General features: G+C 37.7%; 1 protein-coding gene across 1 annotated transcript in view; it reads right to left on the bottom strand.

Annotated features, from left to right (window-relative positions):
• Positions 1–1680: 1680 nt before the first annotated feature.
• Positions 1681–23161, bottom strand: part of LOC114039176 (zinc finger protein 425-like) — a 32338-nt gene continuing 10857 nt past the window's right edge. The window contains exons 5-6 of the mRNA XM_027856853.1: positions 8988–9149; positions 1681–3944 (exon numbers count right to left, since the gene is read on the bottom strand). Coding sequence (XP_027712654.1) covers positions 1681–3944; positions 8988–9149 — 2426 coding nt within the window. The remainder of the gene's footprint in view (positions 3945–8987; positions 9150–23161) is intronic.

Raw genomic sequence — 23161 nt, 5'->3', positions numbered from 1 at the left:
ATAATTTCTAAACACTTTACTTATACTTTTGTATACTTCAAGTTTTTTATGTGTATATGTTTTCTCTCTCCAACTAGATTATAAAGTACTCAATGGCAGAAGCTCTTTTAAAATTTTCACACTACCTACCAGTGGTCCTTTATACACAGCAGGAATTCAATAAATATTTATTGATTGCAGACTGCAGGCTATTTCTAGTTTGGTCCAAATATAACTTTTCTGATCTTCCTAATGAAATTCATGCGTCTGTTATTTATTTTTTTCTTTGTACCAATATTAAAATCTTAATTTTAAAATAGTTCTGTTCAACTGTGTTTTAAAATACTTTGCAGGGGTTGGGGGGGAGGGTCTTGGAGGGGAAGAGACTTATCCCTTAAGGAATAAAAAACAGAGACCAAATTTCAAGAAGTTCATAAGGAAGAGTTGTGTATAATCTTTGGTCATCAATCTCGTTAGCTTTATCAGTAACTGTCGACTTCAAAAGGGCAAGTAATTAGAATGCAGTAAATTAAGAAAAATTTTTCTAGCTCAAACTCTGTGATCCTAAGTGTTATTAGGAAACCCCAGAAGCAAATGTTTAGTACGTAAAAGGGTTGTCGAATTGGTTATCATTTACTATGTATAGAAATTGATCTATCTATATTTGTATAGACACATAGATAAATCATCTAGGGATTAAAAATTAGAAGGTAGTTCCTAAATTTCTCCTGGTCTAAGGTAACACAGCAGGTGACAGAAAGTTGTTAAATCTTTTGAGAATGTTCAAAAGTGAACACCAAACTAAAGCCTACTTTGCCTATTCTTAGAAAAATTTTTCCATAAAGTATATTGACCTAGTAGGTGTGTTCCTTAAGCCCACCTACCATTAAAACAAAACAAAACAATTCTTGCAATGGTACTTTATGCCACAAGGTATACAAAAGCACTAGTGTTATCCTTCACAAAGAAACAAAAAGTAGCCAAGGTTTTACTAAATTTTTTTTCATCTGGGATTTTCTTTAGTAATCCTAATAGATTTTTCAGAAGTGATAAATACCTATGGAAATAAAGTGGGGTTAAATATAAAGCCTACTGTTTGTCACCAATGTCATTTCCTGGCAGAAAGGTTTAATTCAGCTCTGAAGAGAATGATTAAGACTTAAGAGGATAATTATCCTAAAAACTAGGATGAAGTCATTACCCTTTTTTTAAACAAATAAAGCTATCTCTATCTGCACCCTAACAGAAATTATTAACTTCATAGGAAAGATCCTGTTAAGTTTAATCAAAGAATTCTAGGAAAGGGAATTTGAGACTAGGTCAAGCTAGAGGAGAGTTTCAATCCCTTCACATGTCCTCATTCATGGTCTTTTTTAGTATGTTCTCTGTGTATAAGGTTATGAAATCCCTGGAGAAGGAAAGGAGGAAAAAAAGGATCAATGAGTATAGGGTTGTTCACACCTTTAGAAGGCACTAAAGGAGTCAATAAGAGCAATGTGAACTCAAATGAAAGGACATTCTTAGGAAAGGGCAAAGAGAAGCTTCAATGTAAGGCTTTAAAAGGAAGACTCTTCATGGTCTCTCAGATTCTTGGATCTACTCAGCCTTCAATTTCTTCTGAATTATCCACACATCTGGCTGGTGTGCATCCTAATACAGCTTCCCATCAAGTTAGGGAATTAGAATTAACTCTAATGATGCTCACTGGTTCAAAGAGCTGGCACTATTGGGTACCACCTCCGACCTAGAACTCTTCTCTGACCTAGAACTCTTCTCTGGTCTGGAACTCTTCTCTGACCTGGAACTCTTCTCTGATCTGGAACTCTTCTCTGACCTGGAACTCTTGGCTTTCTCCTTAGCATGGGCTGCATTATGGGTATTAAATGCACCCACATAAGCAAAGCTCTTGCCACAATCAGAACATAAAAATGGTCTTTCCTTCTTATGTATGTGGTGGTGTGCCCTCAAAGATGACTTATGGACAAAGCTCTTTTTACAGTCAGGACACTGGAAGGACTTCTTCCTAGCATGGATCTTGATGTGTCTACTTAGCTCACACTTTCGGGTGAAATTCTTACCACATTCATCACAGGAAAGTGTACTCCCCGCTTTGTGCAGACTCTCATGAACCTTCAGAGATTTTTCCTGAGAGAAGCTCTTGTCACACTCAGAACACTGGAAGGCCTTTTTTTGGTGAGATTTAGCATGTTCAGTGAGTTCACAACGCTGGGAAAAACATTTTTCACACTTGGGGCATGGGTATGACTTTTTCTGCTTATGTCTGTTCTGATGGACCTTCATGGTAGCCTTCCTATAGAAGCACTTGTTACATTCAGGACACTGGAAGGGTTTTTCCCCACTGTGAACTCTGATGTGCTCATTGAAGACATGCTGCAAGGCAAAGCTTTTGCCACACTCTTTACAAGTGAAAGGCTTTTCCCCACTGTGGTGGCTCATGTGGGCCTTCAGACTTCTATTTTGGCGAAAGCTTTTGTCACATTCAGGACATTGGAAGGTTTTATCCTTGTTGTGCACTTGAAGGTGCTGAGCGAGCTTAGATTGATGGGGGAAACATTTGCCACACTGGCTACAGGAGAATGGCTTTTGTCCAGTATGGATACGCATGTGGGCATTCAAGTTGGTTCTCCGGGTAAAGTTCTTACCACATTCACCACACTGGAAGGGCTTCTCCCCACTGTGGACCCTGAAGTGTTCTGTGAGCATGTACTGCATAAGGAATCTTTTGCCACACTCCCCACAGATAAAGGACTTCATCCCACTGTGTTCACTCTGATGGGCAATCATAATTCTCCTCAATCGAAATTTTTTACCGCATTCACAACACCGGTAAGGTTTCTCCCCAGTGTGGACCCTCATGTGTTCAGTGAGTTTAATTTGTTGGCTGAAGCATTTGTCACATTTTGTGCAAGGGAATGGTCTCTCACCTTGGTGTAGGCCATAATGGAGTCTCATGGTGGTCTTCCTTTTGAAGGTCTTGTCACACTCAGGACACTTAAAAGGCCTATCCAGTCGATGAAGTCTTCTGATGTGTTTGACGAGGCTTGCTTTGTGAGCAAAGGTCTTTTTACACTCACTACAGCGGCAAGGATCGATCCCATTATGCAGGCTCACATGGATCTTCAGATTGACCTTCAGGCGGAAGTTCTTTCCACACTTGGGACACTGGAAGGGCTTCTCCCCAGTATGGATCCTGATGTGTTCGATGAACTTGTACTGATAAGAAAAACACTTGTTACACTCACCACAGATAAACAGCTTTTCCTCCTTATGCAGGCTTAGATGGGTTCGCAGGTAAGACTCCTGGCAGAAGCTTTTCCCACACTCTCTACAAGTGAAGACACTCCTCCTGCTTCGTGTGCCCTCAAGCCTCTTTAAGTTGGCCTGGCGGGTGAAGTTCTTATTCCTTTCAGATTCCTGAAGGAAATCCTCCCCACCATGCTTACGCTGGTGGGCATTCAGGTTCTTCTTCAAGCAGTAGCTCTTGCCACACTCACTGCATTCATAGATTCTTTTTCTGTTCCTTCTCTTTTTTTCGTTCTTTCCTTTCTGTCTCTTGTCAGATTGCCTGCTGAATTTCTTCTTGCACTGTGGGCATTGGCATTGGTTGTCTGAGTGGCTCCTTTGGTGTTTTACCAAGTGACCTTTGTACTGGAAGCTTTTCCCACACACATGGCAGGGATAGAATCTATGTCCATTGGGGGCTTCCTGGCAATTGATGGTCCCTGGGTGTTCCTCTTCCACCCTCTCAGTGAATCCCTTAGTACTATTAGCTTCTGGAATTGAAGGCTCTCTGTTTTGGGAGGACAGGTTTCTCAAGGTGTTTCTTTGGGTAGGCCTGCAGAAAACATTTCCTTCATTAAGTGATGAAGATCCAGATAAGTCTTGGTTTTGAGGACTACCAAAATGGCATTTCTTTGCTTTAAGCTGCATCACTCTCTGGTTTCCTGAAAGAAAGAGCAAAGGTCCAGTTATTAATCATGTCTTATCTATAATGGGGTCAAGGAATCTCTTATGAGAAACTAAAAGTGGGAATCCAACTCTGACCTGGGCTGTCTTGAAAATCCAGGTATTGTTCCACCTTCCTATCCCCCACCCCCATTAAGTGTCCCTCCTAATGCTGTAACTTTGGTCTGTGCAAAGTCTTTTCAGTAACATACCAAACATAAATAGGATGTAGAAAACTTACTTAGGCTGAATGAAGACAATATAGTCAAGAACAAAGCAAGAACAAAGATAGGAAATCTCCCTGTATCCAACATGGTTTTAAGACCAATTCCTTGAGTCCACAGATAAACCCAGTGACTGGACCACAGGTTGTAACAGAAACCTCAGAAACCATATCAGTGCTAATTTTCATAGGCTTGTGAAATATAACACAGAGATCAGGTTATTGCATTCATCCCTCATTTCTACCACTGGGCTCAGGAAAGGCTTCCTGTAATAAGTGCAAATAAAAACATTATTCAGAAAGGAGAAATTATGTTTCTCTGCTGCATAGAGGGAAGTCTCTGATATGAATTTAGCTCTGTTTCTCAAAGAGTTCTTTCATTGTGCTATTTGGGCAAGCAAGCCCACAATATGATTTTCTTTATTTCCATACTAAAAACAACTTAGAAGAGAGAAATGAAAGGACTATTGGTGTCTGCTTCCCAAGTTGTACTGATTCAAGGCAAGGTATTCTGCCTTAGGCTTAATCTAGGATAATTCACCAACTGCAAGCAATGGTAGGACATAACCTAGGAAAGGAAATCAACCATGGCTTAATTCAAACGTCACTTCTTCAAGAATTGTAGTCTTGAGGAGGTAAAACCAAGATGGAGGAATATAGGCAACAACTCAGCTAAATTCTTATAATATTCCCCTCTGAACAACTTTAAAATAACTCCTCAAATCAAGTTAACAACTTCAACAAAGATGCAGGGTACAAAATAAACCCACATAAATCAGCATTTCTATATTAAAACAAAGTCCAGCAGCAAGAGATAGGAAGAGAAATTCCATTTAAAATAATTGCAGACAATATGAAATACTTGAGAGTCTACCTGCCAAGACAAACCCAGGAAATATATGAACACAATTATAAAACGCTTCACACAAATTAAGTCAGATCTAAACAATTGGAGAAAAAGTAGTTGCTTGTAGGTAGGCCTAGCCAATATAACAAAAATGACAATTCTATCAAAATTAATTTACTAATTCAGTGCCATACAAAAATTCTGTTACAGAGTTAGAAAAATTAATAACAAAATTCATCTGGAAGAACAAAAGGTTAGGAATATCAAGGGAATCAATGAAAAAAATGTTAAGGAAGGCAGCCTAGCAGTTTCAGATTTCAAACTATATTACAAAGCAATTATCATCAAGATAATCTGGTACTGGCTAGGAAACAGGGTGGTGGATCAATGGAATGGACTAGATACATAATACACAGTAGTAAATGACCATAGTAATCTAATGTTTGATAAACCCAAAGATCCAAGATTTTGGGAAAATAACTCACTATTTGAAAAAATTGCTGAGAAAACTAGAAAGCAGTTTGGCAGAAACTACGTATAAACCAACATCTTCCACTATATATCGAGATAAGGTTAAAATACATACATGATTTAGACATAAAGGGTGATATCATAAGCAAATTAGGGGTTCATGGAATGTTTTGCCTCTCAGATTTATGGATAAGGGAAGAATTTATTTTTTAAATTAATTTATTTAATTTTAGTTTTCAACATTCACTTCCATAAGCTTTTGAGTTTTAAATTTTCTCCCCAAGACAGCATGCAATCTGATACAGGCTCTACATATACATTGCTGTTAAACATATTTTCACATTAGTCATGTTGTAAAGAAGAATTAGAACCAATAGGAGGAACCACAAGAAAGAAGAAACAAAATAAAACAGAATAAAAAAAAAGAGCAAATAGTATGCTTTGATCTACATTCAAACTCAATAGTTCTTTGTGGATGTGGATAGCATTTTCCATCATGAGACTTCTGGAGATGTCTTAGTTCCTTGCATTACTGAGAAGAGCTAAGTCTATCAAAGTTAATCATAGCATAACATGGCTGTTACTATGTACAATGTTCTCCTGGTTCTGCTCACTTCACTCAGCATCAAACCATACAAGTCTTTCCAGGTTTTTCTGAAGTCCATTTCCTCATCATTTCTTATAGCACAATAGTATTCCATTACATTCATATACCTCAACTTGTTCAGTCATTCCCCAATTGATGGGCATCCCCTCAATTTCCAATTCTTTGCCACCACAGAAAGAGCTGCTATAAATATTTTTGTATATGTGGGTCCTTTTCCCATTTTTATGATCTCTTTGGGACACATCCCTAGAAGTGGTATTGCTGGGTCAAAGGGTATACACGTTTTTATAGCCCTTTGGGCATAGTTCCAAATTGCTCTCTAAAATGGTTGGATCAGTTCACAACTCCACTAACAATGCATTAATGTTCCAATTTTCCCATATTTTCTCCAACATTTATCATTTTCCTGTTTTGTCATGTTAGCCAATCTGATAGGTGTGATGTGGTACCTCAGAGTTGTTTTGATTTGTGAAGGGAAGAATTTATGAAAAGAGTGTTACAGGACATAAAATGGTTAATTTGATTGCATCAAATTAAAAAGATTTTGCACAAACAAAACCAATGCAACCAGATTACAAGAAAAGTAAAAAACTGGGGTGGGGGGGGGGGATTTTACAGCAAGTTTCTCTGTTAAAGACCTAATTTCTCAAATATATAAAGAACTGAATCAAATTTATAAGAATACAAGTCATTCTAGTTGATAAATAGTCAAAGGATATGAATAGGCAGATGAAGAAATCAAAGTTATCTACGGTCATATGAAGAAAAGCTCTATATCACTATTGATCAGAGAAATACAAATTAAAACAACTCTCACATTTCAGGTTAACTAATATGACAGAAAAGGAAAATGACAAATGTTGGAGGGGATATGGAAAAATTGGGACACCAACACACATTGGTGGTGTTGTGAACTGATCCAACCATTCTGGAGAACAATTTGAAATTATACCCAAAGGGTAATCAAACTGTGCATACCCTTTGACCCAGCAATATCACTACTAGATCTGTATCCCAAAGAGATCAAAGAAAAAGGTTTTATAGCAGTTCTTTTTGTGGTGGCAAAGAACTGGAAATTGAGGAGATGACCATCAATTGGGGAATGGCTGAACAAGCTGTGGTCTATGATTGTTATGGAATACTATTATGCTGTAAGAAATGATGAGCAGGATGCTTTCAGAAAACCTGAGAAGACTTACATGAACTGATGCAAAGTGAAATGAGCAGAACTGGGAGAACATTATATATGGTAACAACAATATTGTACAGTGATCAACTATGAATGATTTAGCTGTTCTCAGTAATACAATGATCCAAGACAATTCCAAAGAACTTACAATGAAAAATGTTGTCCACCTCCATTTTTATTATATTGGCTTGTCTACCCATGAGCAATTACTTTGTCTCCAATTGTTTAGATCTGACCTTATTTGTATGGAGTATTTTATAATTGTGTTCATATAGTTCCTGGGTTTGTCTTGGCAGGTAGACTCCCAAGTATTTCATATAGTCTGCAATTATTTTAAATGAAATTTCTCTTCCTATCTCTTGCTGCTGGACTTTGTTGTAACATAGAAATGCTGATTTATGTGGGTTTATTTTACATCCTGCAACTTTGTTGAAGTTGTTAGTTTGATTTGAGGAGTTATTTTAAAGTTATTTGGAGGGAAATGTTGTAAGAATTGAGCTGAGTTGTTGCCTGTATTCCCCCATCTTGGTTCCACCTCCACAAGACTACAGTTCTCAAAGAAGAGACATTTGAGTCAAGCCATGGTTGATTTCCTTTCCTAGGCTATGTCCTACCATTTCTTTGAGTTGGTGAATTACCTCTGTATCAGATCTTTCTGATAAGGATCTAACATTCAAGATACATAGGAAATTAACACAAACATGTAAGACCATGAACCATTCTCCAGCAGATATATTGTCAAAGGATATGAACATACAGCTCTGAAAAGAATTGAAAGTCAAATGAAAGACTGTTCCAAATCATTAATAATAAGAAATAACAAGCAAGACTACTCTAAGGTTTCACTTTATACCCATCAAATTGGCAAAGATGAAAAAAGATAAAAATAGTCATGGCTAGAGGGTCTGTCAGGGGAAGGGAACATTAATAAACTTGTAGGTACATCTCCTATGGAGGTCAGAGACAAAAAGAAAGTTCCCATAAACACCAAAATATTTAAAGCAGCATTTTTTGTGATCTCCTTTTTTTCCATTTTCTATCTGCAGTTCTGTTTGGTTTCAACTCCATAGAACAAGATGCTCCCATCCTGGGCACCTCCTGGACACATAGATGGACACGTAGATGGACACATCTATCTCCTTCCCCCAACCCCTGACACTTTCCAGCTCCTTTTGTGAGTTGTCTTCCCCCATTAGATTGTAAGTTCCTTGAGGGCAGGGACTATCTTTTTCTTATTTGTATCCTTAGTGCTTAGCACAGTGCCCAACACATAGTAGGCACTTAATAAATGTTTATTGAATTGAATAGTAGAGAACTAAAGACAAAAAAAATGCCTATCAACTGGGGAAATGACTAAACAAACTGTGATATATGAATATTATAGAATATTCTAGTGCTGTAAGAAATGATGGATATAAAGAATACAGAGGCGCATGAGAGGACTTCAGTAGAACCAGGAGAACAACACACAAAACTAAAATGGAAATGGAAAGGAAAAAAAATACAAAAACAAACAACCCTGAAATTGAACATTGTATTTACCAGGCTTGGCAATGAAATATAGAGAAAATTTCCCTCCTCTTCAATGCAAATGGTGTGGAACATTGAAGATACTGTCTGACTTCTTTAAGATCTTGATTAGTTTTACTGAAGTGCTTTTTTTTTTTTATGTTTTGCCACAAGGTCTTAATCTCTTGCCACTTACCAGGGACAGACTGCTGTTCCTCAGTGCTGTCAGAGTTACGTAGCTCAGCAGTGCTAGATTGGTTCGTTCTCACACTTGTCTCCAAATTTGCCAGATTCTTGAAGATTGGCTCCTTTCCTTGTTCAATATGGGATATCAAATCTGGTTTGGGAATAGTATAATCTATGCAGAGAGAACAAAGAGGCAGATAACACACTTTGTAAGGGCTCAGTAGTGAGACAATTTCTCAGAAATCACATTCTCTGCACAAGAGTAATTTAGATTTTAGCTGAATAGTACAGCTAATAATAGATGATTATGATAATTTCAACCTTAAGTGCCAACTATAAATGGGATGCTAGATTTAAGAACTTATAAGCAGAAGGGAATAATGAAGGGTGAAATAAGAAGTTCCCAGAAAAGGGTCTAACAAATGAATGTTACTCAAGCTAAGTATCTGAGGTAGAGGTGGAGAGGATATAAAAGAGCTGGCAGGATTCTGATCTGTCCTCTTATTTGGACTGAGAAAAAAGAGGCTAAAGAAGGATCTCACCCCCTTCCCCCCAAAAAGGAAAGAGAAAATCATAATTTCTTTCAACAAAAGGAACCTGGGATAGGCCAATATAACAAGAGGTGGGGAATAGAATCTGGTTGGGGAGGAGACTGGAATCAAATGAATGTAAACAAAATTAAGCACTGAGACCAAATACTAACCTCAGAAGGTAGGAAAAACAAAAACCAGAAGTGGGATAGAATAAAATCAATACAAAAGAATTAAATAAACAAGAGCACAAACTTTAAAATTACAAACTTAGATGTAAATGGATTAAACTCCCTGAGATATGAAAGAAAATAAAATCTAACAATTTGCCATATATAAAAAACACTTCTTCAAAAATTTAGACAGAGGGGGCAGCTAGGCAGTGCAGTGGACAGAGCACCAGCCCTGAAGTCAGGAGGACCTGAGTTCAAATCCAGCCTCAGACCAAACACTTGACACTTACTAGCTGTGTGACCCTGGGCAAGTCACTTAACCCCAACTGCCTAAAAAAAATTTAAAAGAAAAATTCAGACAGAGGAAAAATGAAGGGCTAGAAACTTTTTTTTACACTATGCATTGAGTCCCCCCCAAATCAGAAGTTTTATTCGTGATTTAAATTAAGATAAAAACATCATGTCAAGACAGAGAAAAATAAAAATAACTTTCTGCTTATAAGCTTATCAGGTAATGAGCAATAGCATTAAGAGCACTGAATCTGGAGTCAGAGGAATTCAGTTCAAATTCTACCTCTTATAAAACCCATGTGATCTTGGGCAAGTTAAGTTACTTAACCTCCATTGACTATAGTTCCCTCATTTATAAAGTAAGAGGTTCGGACTAGATTGCCTCTGAGGTCCCTTTCAGTTACAGTTCTATGTTGCTGTGACCTGCAGCTCACCTAAGCTCATAAAGGAAAATCCAACTGAATTTTAAAATATTATAGAAATTAACATAATAAATGTAGAAGACTTTAATGTTTTCAAAGCTGGAAAAAGCAAACAGTAAAAGGAAAATAGCTTGAATAGACTTCTATTGGAAAGACACAGAATCTTCCAAATAAGAACCATAGAGAATACATACATTTTTCAGTATCACAAGGTATGTTTACAAAAACTCATCATGTTATAGGACGCAAAGAAATAATTAATAAATATTAAAAAGAAAAATGTCAAACACATTTCTAACAAACCATAATGTAATATAAGTTGCCATTAATACATGAATACAAGGAAAATAAACAAAATGTAAAGAATTTTCTACATACTCTGCTTCCATTTCTTCTTCTGTCCTTCATTCCACAACCCTTTCCAATTTGAATTCTGACCTCATCACTCAAGAGAAACTATTTGACCCAAAATTACTAATAATATCTTAATTTCTAAAGCTCATGGTCATTTTTAAAGTTCTCATTCTTCTTGACCTATCTACAGTATTTGACACTGTTGAATACCTCCTGGATATTCTCTCCTCTCTGGGTTTTCTACTCCCTCCTGATTTTCCTCTTATCTGTCTAACGTCTCATTCTCTTTTGCTGGTTTTTCATCTATCTTATGCCCCCTAATTGGGTATTCCTGAGTCTTTATTATAGGTTCTCTACTTATAACTACATATACATTCTCTCTGTGTGTGACCTTATCAGTTCCCAGAAATTAAATGATCATCTCTAGGCTGATGACATTTAATTATGTCCAGCCCCAGTCTCTTACCTGAGTTTTACTCCTATTAGACATCTTCTAAATCAACATATCCAAAAATAAAACTCATTATCTTCTCTAGTAATCTCATTACTTCCAAACCTCCCTATTTCTGTCAAAGATACCATTATTCTTCTGGCTACCAGGTTCATAATCTCAGTATTAATCTCAACCCCTCACTTTTTCTCACACAAAATATCAAATCAGTTGCCAAATTTTGTCATTTCTGTTCTTACATCTGACCCCTTCTCTCTACATATGTGATTACTTCCTAAGTTCAGGCCCTCAGCACCTCCTTTATTTATTTTTATTTGTTTTGTTTTTTTGTGAGGATATTGGGGTTAAGTGACTTGCCCAGAGTCATACAGCTAATGAGTGTTATGTGTCTGAGGCCTGACTTGAACTCAGGTCCTCCTGACTCCAGGGCTGGTGCTCTATCCACTGTGCCACCTAGCTGCCCCCCTTATCAACTCTTACTTAGATTTTTGCAACAGCCTTCTAATTGATCAATTCTAAAGTCTATACCCACTTGAGTTTATCCTCCATACAGTTGCCAAAATAATTTTCCTATGGGGTAGATCTGGCCATATCATTTCCCTCCTCAATAATCTCCAGTGGCTCCCTATTTCTTCTAGGGTTACATATAAACTCTTCTATTTAGCTTTTAAAGCTCACATGATCCCAACCTATCTTCCCAGATTCACTGCACATTACTCCCCTTCACACACTCTCTCTTCCAGCCAAATTGGCCTTCTTCTCTGTTCTTCACACACAATAGTTTGTATATTCCATCTTGGTGCCTTTTCACTGACTTGACTGTCTTTCATGCCCTGAATATACTTTATCCTCACTTTTACTTTAAAGAATTCCTTTATTTCTATAAGATGCAACTCAAGCATCACCTTCTCTTGACTTCCTCAGTCTTTTTTATTTTTTGAATTTATTTAATATTTTATTTTTCCCCAGTTATGGGTAAAAACAATTTTTAACATTTATTTTTAAAACTTTGAGTTCCAAATTCTCTGCTTTCTCCCTCCCCACCCCTCCCACTGAGAAGGCAAACAATTAGATATGTTATACATATGGAGTCATGCAAAACATTTCCATATTAGTCACATTGTGAAAGAAAACATAGACCAAAAAAATCCTCAAGAAAAATAAAGTAAAAAAGTATGCTTCAATCTATATTCAGACACCATCAGTTCTTGCTCTGGGGATGGATAGCATTTTTCATCATAAGTCCTTCAGAGTTGTCTTGGATCATTGTACTGCTGAGAATAACTGAGTCACTCATAGCTGATCATCTTACAATATTGCTGTTACTTTGCATGCAGTACATTTCACTTCGCAGCAGCTCATATAAGTCCAGGTTTTTCTGAGAATATCCTGCTCATCATTTCTTATAGCACAATAGTATTCCATCATAATCACATTCCACAATTTGTTCAGCCATTCCTCAATTTATGGCCATCCTCTCAATTTCCAATTCTTTGCTACTAGGAAAGAGCTGCTATAAATATTGTGTGTGTGTGTGTGTGTGTGTGTGTGTGTGTGTGTATCTCCTTTTCCTTTTTGTTTTTTATCTCTTTCGGGATACTGATCTAGTAATGGTTATTGCTAGGTCAAAGGATATGCAAAGGATATTTATAACCCTTTCAGCATAGTTCCAAATTGCTCTACAGAACGGTTGAATCAGTTCACAACTCCACAAACAGTGCATTCATGTCTCATTTTTCCCACATTCCCTCCAACATTTGTCATTTACCTTTTCTGTCTTATTAGCTAATCTAATAGGTATGAGGTAGTACCTCAGAATTGTTTTAATTTGCATTTTTCCAATCAATAGCGAGAGCATTTTTTCATATGGCTATAGATAGCTTTGATTAATTCACCTGAAAACTGTTCCTATCTTTTGATTATTTATCAATTGGGGAATGGCTCTTATTTTTATAAATTTGAATCCGTTTTCTATATGTCTAAGAAATGAGGCCTTTATCAGAGAAACTTGCTTCAAAATTTTTTTCATAGTTACTATTGCTAACTGTATTTCCCTCCATCCTATTCCCCCACATTTATTCTATCCTCCCTGTCCTTTCACCCTGTCTCTCCTCAAAAGTGTTTTGCTTCTGACTACCCACCCTCCCCCATACTTCCCTCCCTTATATTACCCCCCCTTCTCTTGACCCATTCCCCTCCTACTTGCCTGTAGGGTAAGATGGATTTTGATACCCAATTGAGTGTGTAAGTTATTCCCTCTTGGAGCCAATTCTAATGAGAGTAAAGTTCACTCACTCCCCCTCTCCTTCCCCCTATTCCCCTCCACTGTAAAAGCTTTTTTCTTGACTATTTTATGTGAGATGATTTATCCCATTCTACCTCTCCCTTTCCCTTTCTCCTAGTACATTCTTCTCTCATCCCTTAATTTTATTTTTTTAGATATCATCCTTTCATATTCAATTCACACCTGTGCCCTTTGTCTATATATACTCCTTCTAACTGCCCCAATAATGAGAAAGTTCTTATGAGTTACAAGTATCATCTTTCCATGGAGGAATGTAAACAGTTTAACCTTATTAAGTCCCTTATGATTTCCCTTTCCTGTTTACATTTTTATGCTTCTCTTTTTTTGCATAGATAAAGTTTTCCTCTTATTGGTTTTCTTTTTTTTTTTAATAATTAATTTATTTATTTTAGTTTTCAGCATCCACTTCCATAAGATTTTAGGTTTTAAATTTTCTCTCCCTCCCTTTCTTTACCCCTCCCCAAGAAGGCATGTAATCTGATATGGGCTCTACTTACACATTCATATTAAACATATTTTCACATTAGTCATGATGTAAAGAAGAATTAGAACTAATGGGATGAACCACAAGAATGAAGCAATAAAACAACACAGTAAAAGTAGAGCAAATAGTATGCTTCTATCTGCATTCAGACTCCTAAGTGTGGATAGCACTTTCCATCATGAGTCTTTTGGAGTTGTCTTAGATCCTTGCATTGCAGAGAAGAGCTAAGCCTATCAAAGTCAGTCATCCCACAATGTGGCTGTTCCTGTGTATAATGTTCTCCTGATTCTGCTCATTTCACTCAGCATCAGTTCATATAAGTCTTTCCAGGTTCCAATTCTACTTTCTAAGAAGTTTTTTTCTTCAGTGAATTTTTGTGCCTCTTTTTCCATTTGGCCAATTCTGCTTTTTAAGGCATTCTTCTCCCCATTAGCTTTCTGTACCTCTTTTACCATTTGGCCTAGTCTGTTTTTTTAAGGTGTTATTTTCTTCAGTATTTTTTTGTGTCCTTTTTACCAAGCTGCTGACTTTTTTTCATGATTTTCTTGCATCACTCTCATTTCTCTTCCCAATTTTTCCTCTGCCTCTCCTGTTTGATCTTCAAAATCCTTTTTGAGTTCTTTCATGGCCTGAGATCAAATCATGTCTTTCTTGGAGGCTTTGGATTTAGGATGCAGTTGACTTTGTTATCATCTTCTGAGTGTGTTTTGATCTCCCTTGTCACCATAGTAATTCAGATTTTTTCTGTTGTTTGCTCATTTTCCCAGCCTATTTCTTGACTTTTAACTCTTTGTTAAGGCAAGGCTCTGCTTCCAGGGTGGAGAGCATACTGTTCCACACTTCTGGGGTTTTGTGCAGCTTTTCCAGAGATACTTCCAGAGATCTGTGAGTTTTCAGTTCTTCTAAGGTGGTATGATCTAAGAAAAGGTGTGTTTACTACTCTTCTGGCCTATGCTCTGGTCTGTGAGTGACTGTGGCAAGAGTCCCTGCTCCACTGCAACTACAAGCTCTGGTATACTAGAGCTCCTCCCCTCACCCTGGGACGGCTACCCAGGATTGTGACCTGGTCCAAGTATGGGCAAAGCGACGGAGTCCTGCCTCAGGGACAGCAAAGAGATGGCTGCAATCTTCTTCTGACCAGTTGTTTGACCCTCTTACTGTCTGTGGGCTGAGAGCTCCAGAAGGAGTGGCTGCCACTGCTGACTCAGTAGCTCCCAAGGCCTGCTCCGGGTTTGCTGGGGCTGGAGCCCTGCTGACCTGTGCTGGACTGTGCTCCACTCTCAGCTAGGTGCAACAGACCTTTCCTGCTGACCTTCTAAGTTGTCTTTGGCTGGAAGATTATTTCATCCTGTCCTTTTGTGGGTTCTGATGTTCCAGGAATTTTTATGGCATTATTTAAAGGTGTTCAGAGGGGTTTTGGGGAGAGTTCAGGTAAGCTGCTGCCTTTTCTCCACCTTCTTGGCTCCACCCTCAATTTCCTCAGTCTTAAGGAGGATCTGAGACATCCTTGCTCTGAGAGAGTGAGTCCAGGATATAGCAACACAAAGAAACAATCAGGGTTCGGTTGATAGAGGTTAAAGAGAAAGGATAATACTCAGGATGGAATTGGTGTTCAATTGTTCCAGTTGTGTCTGACTTTTTATGATCCTATTTAGGATTTTCTTGGCAAAGATAGTGGAACGGTTTGCCATTTCCTTCTCCAGCTCATTTTATAGAAGAAACTGAGGCCAACAGGGTTAAGTGACTTGTCCAGGGTCACATAGCTAGTAAGTGTCTAAGGCCGGATTTGAACTCATGGAGAGGTCAATGGTCTTATCAACCTCTATTGTCATATATCATTCCTTCATTTTATGGCTAAAGGCCTTGAGAGGTCCATCTATAATAGATACTTTACTTCCTTTCCTCTGAATCTTCTTAATTCTTTGCAATCTGACTTCCTACCTCATTATTCAACCTAACTTGTTCTCTTCAAAGTTACTAAAATTACTAATGATCTCTTAATCCACAAATCTAATGGCCTTTTCTCAATCCTCATGCTTTTTTAACTCTTTGCAGTCTCTGACACTGTCAGGCATCCTCTTCTCCTTGATACTCTTTTCTCTTTAGGTTTTTGGTATACCTCTCTCCTGGCTCTCCTCCTATTTATCTGATTGCCCCTTCTCTGTCTCCTTTGCTGGATTTTCCTCTATATCACACCCTCTAAACATAGGTAGGTGTCCCATAGGAATCTATCCTGGGCCTTCTTCTCTTCTCCTGTTCTACTCACTTGGTGATCCCATGATCAGATCCCATGGATTTAATTACCATCTCTATGCTGATGATTCTCAGATCTACCCATCTAGCTCCAAACTCTGCTGACCTCTAATCTCACCTATCCAGCTGTCTTCCAGAAATCTTGAACTGGATGTCCAATAGATATCTTAAATTCAACAAGACCAAAACAGAACTCACTGTCTTTTTTCCTAAACGTTACTCCACCCACCCCACACCTTCTCTATTAGACAACAGCATCCTCCCAGTCCCTCAGGCTCACAACGTAGGAGTCATCCTGGATTTCTCACTCTCACCTTCTTCTGCCCATATCCAATCTGTTGCCAAGGCTTGTTAATTTCATCTTTTCAACATCTCTGAAATAGTCCCCTTCTCTTCTCTGATACTGTCACCACCTGGTGCAAGCCATCATAACCTCATGCCTTGATTATTGCAATAGCATGCTGGTCATCAGCTTGCTTCAGGGCTCTCCCCACTCCAATCCAGCCTCCATTTAGCCACTAAAGCATAGGTCTGGGGACCATCTCCAGTTGTCCTGATCTATATCTTGCCCCTGCACCCAGATGGCTCCAGAGAAGAAAGTGAGGCAAGTGACTCTGCACAGCCCTTCCTCACTTAAATTCAATTCACTTGCAAGTCATGGCATCACCTTCCTGATGTCATGATCCTCTTCAAAAATGAAGGACAAACAACAAGCTCTAACTACTGATCTCTCTGGCTTCCTTTAAGTCTCAGCTAAAATCCTACCTTCTACAGGAAGCCTTTCCCAACTCCTCTTATTCCTGTGCCTTCCCTCTTAATTATCTCCTGTTTATACTATACATAGCATGCTTTGTATAGATTTATTTGCATGTTGTCTCCCTCATTAGACTGCAAACTCCTTGAGGACAAGGACTGTCTTTTGCCTCTTTCTTGTATCTCCAGCATTTAGCCTAATGCCTAGCACATAGTAGGTGCTTAATAAGTGTTTACTGATTGCTTTTACTAAAATGGTATTCCAATACCTTCAGATGGAAGCAATTCTTTTATCCAGGAGATTAAGACAAATAAAATTGCAGAAAAGAAGGTTTAAAAAGCAGTCAACAAAGAGATTCCTTGGAGTCAAGAGCTCCAAGCTGAAGTCTCAAAAACTACTTTTATACTCCTCTTGCCCAAATGGCTCACAGATGGGTGCTACATTCATCCACCTAGGGCAATGTTAACTACAACTGTCTCAGGTGTGTAACACAACTTCCTCACTTTCACTAGTCCCAGTGTTGGGTGTTGTGGGAGGGGAAGAGAAAAAGGAGGGAGGATGACCTCATACCTACCACTTCCACCAATATCTTGACCCACAGCATCCTCAAAAATATAACCTATCCAAATTAGCAAAGCAAGAAAAAGAGAACTTAGATAACCAAACCTCAGAAAGAGAAATCTAGGAAGCCAACTAGGAACAGTTACAAAAACAAACCCTGGTCCAGAGATTTACAATGAAAATTCTATCAAATGTTTAAAGAATAGTTAATAGCTACACTACTAAAAAAATTGCTTATTTTCAGTAATTGAGAAATAAATCAATTTACCAAATCCCTTTTAAGAGATAAATGCAGTACTAATACCCAAACCAGGGAACAATACAGCAGATAAAGAGGTAAAAATGGACTAAATCAATAATGTCAAACTGAAATAGAGACCAGAGGCCACTAAATAATTCATAAAGATCCCTCTGGGTGCCTCTTAGAAAATTGTTTCAAGAGACTAATAGGAGACACCCTGTTTTCCAGAGCTAAGGCTCAGCAAGCAAGCTGTGCCCTGAGCTTGCCCTAACAATAATCCTTTGCACTCACCTTTTGGAACTGATGGTCCCTGAGTTTGGGCAAGCACCAACAAGCTCAGACGTGAAGCCCAGCTATGAATGGACTTTTTGTCACTAGATAACCTTGTTTCACTGTGGTTGTTGTGCCTCACCACTGTTGCTATAAACACTACACTGTTTGACTCTTTGTCTAGCCACAAGTATATAAATCAAAGCAGGGGGTCCTCCACTAGAGATGGGGCCCCAGAACATGTGTCTAATCTGCCTCTTTACTTGCAAGCCATTGCCCTCACTTTGAAATTAAACTGCTGTTTGATTCCTGACTCTCCTGCCTCTAGCCTGCTCTTTCTGACTCCAGCCATCCACAGGTTAGAAGCCTGTTCAGTCTGGTTTATATTAATTGTTGTCAGAAGTGGGATTGGACATGGAACCAGGCCACTGGACTCTCCAGTACTAGAGGAAACGAATTAGGCACCACTGGAGATTTATTTCTGTGGAGTCTAACCCCACTCTCCTACTCCCAATCTGGTGAGTCCTCCATTCTTCTCTCTCCTCCGATCTTGAGTTCCCACCTTGGTTGAGCTCACCATTCTTTGTGGAAAAAAAAACAAAAAACAACAAAAAACAAAAACAAAAAACAGACTCCAAGGCCTGTCCAGTGACCCAGTTCATTTCAGATCACTCTGGTAAGAATATGCTTTCTTAAACTGCACATCTTTATTAACTGGCCTCTCCTGGTTTGTTTTTTTTGTTTGTTTGTTTGTTTGTTTTTGGTTTTTTACTGCATACCTCTGTACAATTGTAACTACATGTCTCTTATCCCTCTGCATGCTTCTGTTATTTTTTTAAACTGCATGCCTCTATAAAGTTGAAACTGCACATCTCTAACTGTGTGCCTCTGTGTGGACTGTGACTGCATACTTTGTTCTGTTTGTATCTGTCTTGTTGTTTTGTCTGTCTTTGTGTCTTTGTAAAATGTAAAATGTCTGTAGTTTCTGTTACCTTGAAAGATTTAAAAAAACTTCTAAGGGTTGTAGCTGAAGAGTTTAGAACACTGGGAAAGATTAATGAACTTTCATACTTGAAGCAATTGCCCCAGTAAGCAGGACTAACTCCCTCTTTAGGTGTTCCATGGGAGATTAGGTAATAAGAAAAGAAAGTCAGATGATGAAAATTTGACTGCTAAAAACATCTCTGCATATTTTAGAGGTTTGAAGATTAATCATTTTAAGACTGCAGAGGAGAATTCCTGGGATTTGGGGTAATTCCAGGAGCTCACTCCCTTCTGAAATAACTTAGTAAGTTTTGAGGTATCACTCTGTAGAATGTGTTTTAAGGAAAAATAAGGATTAGATTTTATAAAAGTTTTATAAAAAAAAATGACACAATTAATAGACTCATTGTTCTCAGGCAAAGAAGAAAGGCAGCTAGTTTGGAAGTAATGCCAGAATGAAGAAGAAAAAAAATGAGGTAAATGGTTTGCACCTTACAGCAATCTCTTGCTAACCCTTCCTTGATATGTCTGATTATGAAAAGAGAAAAGATTGTTTAAACCAAAGATCTCTTGTAACTCCTCCCTCTCCCTCTCTGTATTAACACCTCTCATATCAGATCAGATTCCCAAATACAGGTGTTAAAAAAAAATGCTGGAAAAATGTAGGGAAACTTGAATTATATTCTGGTTGCAGAAATTTATTAGTTGTGTAATTTAAAGCAAGTTATCCTATCTCTGTTTGCCCCAGTTTCCTGATCTCCAAAGAGAAAAATAATAATGATACCCATCTCCCAGGGTTTTTGCAAGATCAAAGTAATATAATGATTATAAAGTGTTTAACATAGTCACTGGCATATGTTTAGCACTACATTATTTCTTTAGTTGAATGTAATTGTTCCATTCCTGATAACTCTAAAGTGTTTTTAAAATGCCAAAGGTAATAAGATTAATGATTTTTATATGGAATAATTTGGAAATGCAATGGATGTCATCCGAAGTTTTGTTTCATGTTTTAAATACATAATATTGTTTGTGTTATTACTGTATTTCTAAATTCTCTTATATTGTGAAATTTGAGAGACCATTGTAACAGAAATGCTGTTAGACTAAACAACTTTTTAATCTAGATGCTGTTACACGTGAATTGAGCTTTTTAAAAGATGTGATAAAAATAGATACTTGAAAATTTTAAAATATTTAATGAGGTATATTTTTTATAAAGCAGATAATAATACATAATAGCAAATTTTCATTTTAAATTCTTGGCTATTATGAAAGTGTATAGGGTGGTTTAAAAATGTAGCTTCAATATATTAATGATGAATCAACTATCAGGTATTTGCTGTATGTCTGAAGCTCCAGAATATGGATAGTTTTAATTTATAAGTAAAGGATAAATGAAATGCTAACTGTTAGGGAAATATCAGGAAAGATATTCAAGCCCTAAGTCGTGGTTAGTGAAATTTTGGTATTTAAGATAAAAATTCTTGGGACGGCAGTTTACTATTGTTTAGAGCTTTGATTACAGGGATAGTTGTCTGAATTGTCATGAAGCCAATAGTAGAAAATGGCATTGCTGCAATCTGGGAACTGCTAAAGGTGGATGTTTGTACCTGGAAAAAGTTTTGGGGATGACCTTCGGTCTAGGTAGGATCCTCCTGACTCTATTTCCACATTGTGTTATTTCCTTTCTGAAAAGCAAAATTCCCTACCTGGTTAATCCTGAGCCTTACTTTTAACACTCTGTGCCTATATGATTGGCTATCAGATATAACTCCGGACTGGAATCAAACAGAACTAAGGGAGTTTCTTCCCCCTATTCCATTATGATATATGACATTGTTATAACTATGTCGCTCTTTTCCTTTTATTGCAAATTTCTATAGTGAAGTTTTGTAACTACAATACTAAATCTATTAAACAATAGATTGATACTGGAACATCTGAGTTATTATAACAGGATGCAAGTATGAACATCTTATAATTTTAATCTTTATTTGTGGTCAAATTATAATATAGGGATGATATCCTAAAGGAGAAATGATTAGACACAGTAGTAAGACAAAGATGTAATGTAAAAAAGCTTTCTAAATAAATTGAATTGTCAATTTTGAGAAAGAAAGGACTGTATGATTGCCTTCCAAATTTATCTATCATGGAAATTCAGGTTTTGAGTGTGTCTTAGTAATAAATTCTCAAAATTGGATTAAGATTTTATATATAAATTGTATGGATAATGATAAAGAAAGTGAAATTATTTTCCCTTTATTAAAGTATTTGATAATTTTAAAAGGCAGAAGAGCTCATTTTATGGTTGGACTTTCATAAATTTTTAGAAGATTCTTGAGGCAGGTAGGTGGCACAGTGGATAGAGCATCGGCCCTGGAGTCAGGAGGCCCTGAGTTCAAATCCAGCCTCAGACACATAACACTTACTAGCTGTGTGACTCTGGGCAAGTCACTTAACCCCAATTGCCTCATACAAAAAAAAAAAATTCTTATATTAGGTACAGGATTTAGGTATGGCTAGAAACAGCAAATGATATATAAACTGAAATTCTCTGAAGTTTTAAGATTGAAGAGCCAAATTTAAGTGATTGTACTAAATTATATTAAGTCAGAATTATCTAGGAACCTCTAGCTCTGGAAAAGCAGAGCCCCCTTTACAGTTGTCCTGAGAATAAAGTCTATTGTCCAAGAAAAGATATCTAGGGACCAGACAACTACATGAGACATCCGGGACTCAAAATGTGCTGCTTAAATGGATATTGAGAATGGGTCACTAGGATATGAGAAGACTTGATGTTAATTAATACTAGGGATAACTATTGTATTGCTTTGGTCTTTTGTTTTAAGATGTTTATGTTTAAGTTTTCTTGGTTATATTGGTGACATGTAAATCTCCCAAAACTAGTCTATTGTGAGCCCTCTAAGGAGTTTGATCTGTAATATGACATTAATGTGACCTGACTTAATGTAATTATGCAATTATGGGAATTGTGAGAAAACCTTATTGCATTGTTTGAAACTAGCCCTGTGTGGCTGGGAAACTGGACCATCTCTTTGTGTTATTTAGAGACCTTTAACCATGAATGCTAACCAGAAACTCAGATCTAAAGATTAATGCTAGGAGTTTTCTCACAATTGTACATCTCAAGCTAAGGGCCCCTACCAGGTCCTCCTGACTACCCCACAGCTGCCAAACTTGTGGGTGTGGACTCCTGGATTATCTGAAGAAAACCCTTGCTCCTAAGTGGATGGCGAAACCCTCCAGGGACCTCAAGGTTCATCTAGTATAAAGTCAGAAGCAGCCAACATCCAGATAAGACAGTTGTCCCAAGATTCCAGATGAGGGCTGAGTATGCTGACCTAGTTTTTTTTTTTTTCCCTCTTCCCTTTTGTTATGTGCCTGACCACCAAAGGCCCTAATTCAAGTATGTATTGGCATTTCCCCCTCTACATTCTTGGCCTCCCTTTCTTTTCTCCTTTCAAGCAAACAATGGCTTGACAAGACCTATTCAACTCAACATCTTGTCCTGGCCCAACTGGTCTCTCCTGGCATCTTGACTTAAACCTGCCTCAGGTTTATTGGTCAGAAGGGTAGGGATTCTTTCAGACCCCCTCCCTTTGGCCAAAAGAGGGAAATGTCAAGATACTAATAGGAGACACCCTGTTTTCCAGAGCTAAGGCCCAGCAAGCAAGCTGTGCCCTGAGCTTGGCCTAACAACAATCCTTTGCACTCACCTTTTGGAACTGATGATCCCTGAGCTTGGGCAAGCATCAACAGGCTCAGACATGAAGCCCTGCTATGAATGGACTTTTTGTCACTAGACAACCTTGTTTCACTGTTGCTATTGTGCCTCACCACTGTTACTATACTACACTGTTTGACTCTTTGTCTAACCACAAGTATATAAATCAAGGTTCAACCTCATTGCCTCAGGTTCCCCCCAGGAGCTAATACTTGGCCTGGCTACTTCATGACAAGCTTAGTATGATGATCAAATTATATAGGTGAGATCCCATTGAAAACAATGAATTGATATTAATAATATTATAATAATATAAATCATATTAAGATAAAGTATGATTTTATCATCATTTTTAGATAA

Source organism: Vombatus ursinus, unplaced genomic scaffold (assembly GCF_900497805.2).
Source record: "Vombatus ursinus unplaced genomic scaffold, bare-nosed wombat genome assembly UNPS02011649.1, whole genome shotgun sequence".
Taxonomy (NCBI): domain Eukaryota; kingdom Metazoa; phylum Chordata; class Mammalia; order Diprotodontia; family Vombatidae; genus Vombatus; species Vombatus ursinus.
This window is presented reverse-complemented; position numbering and strand designations above follow the sequence as displayed.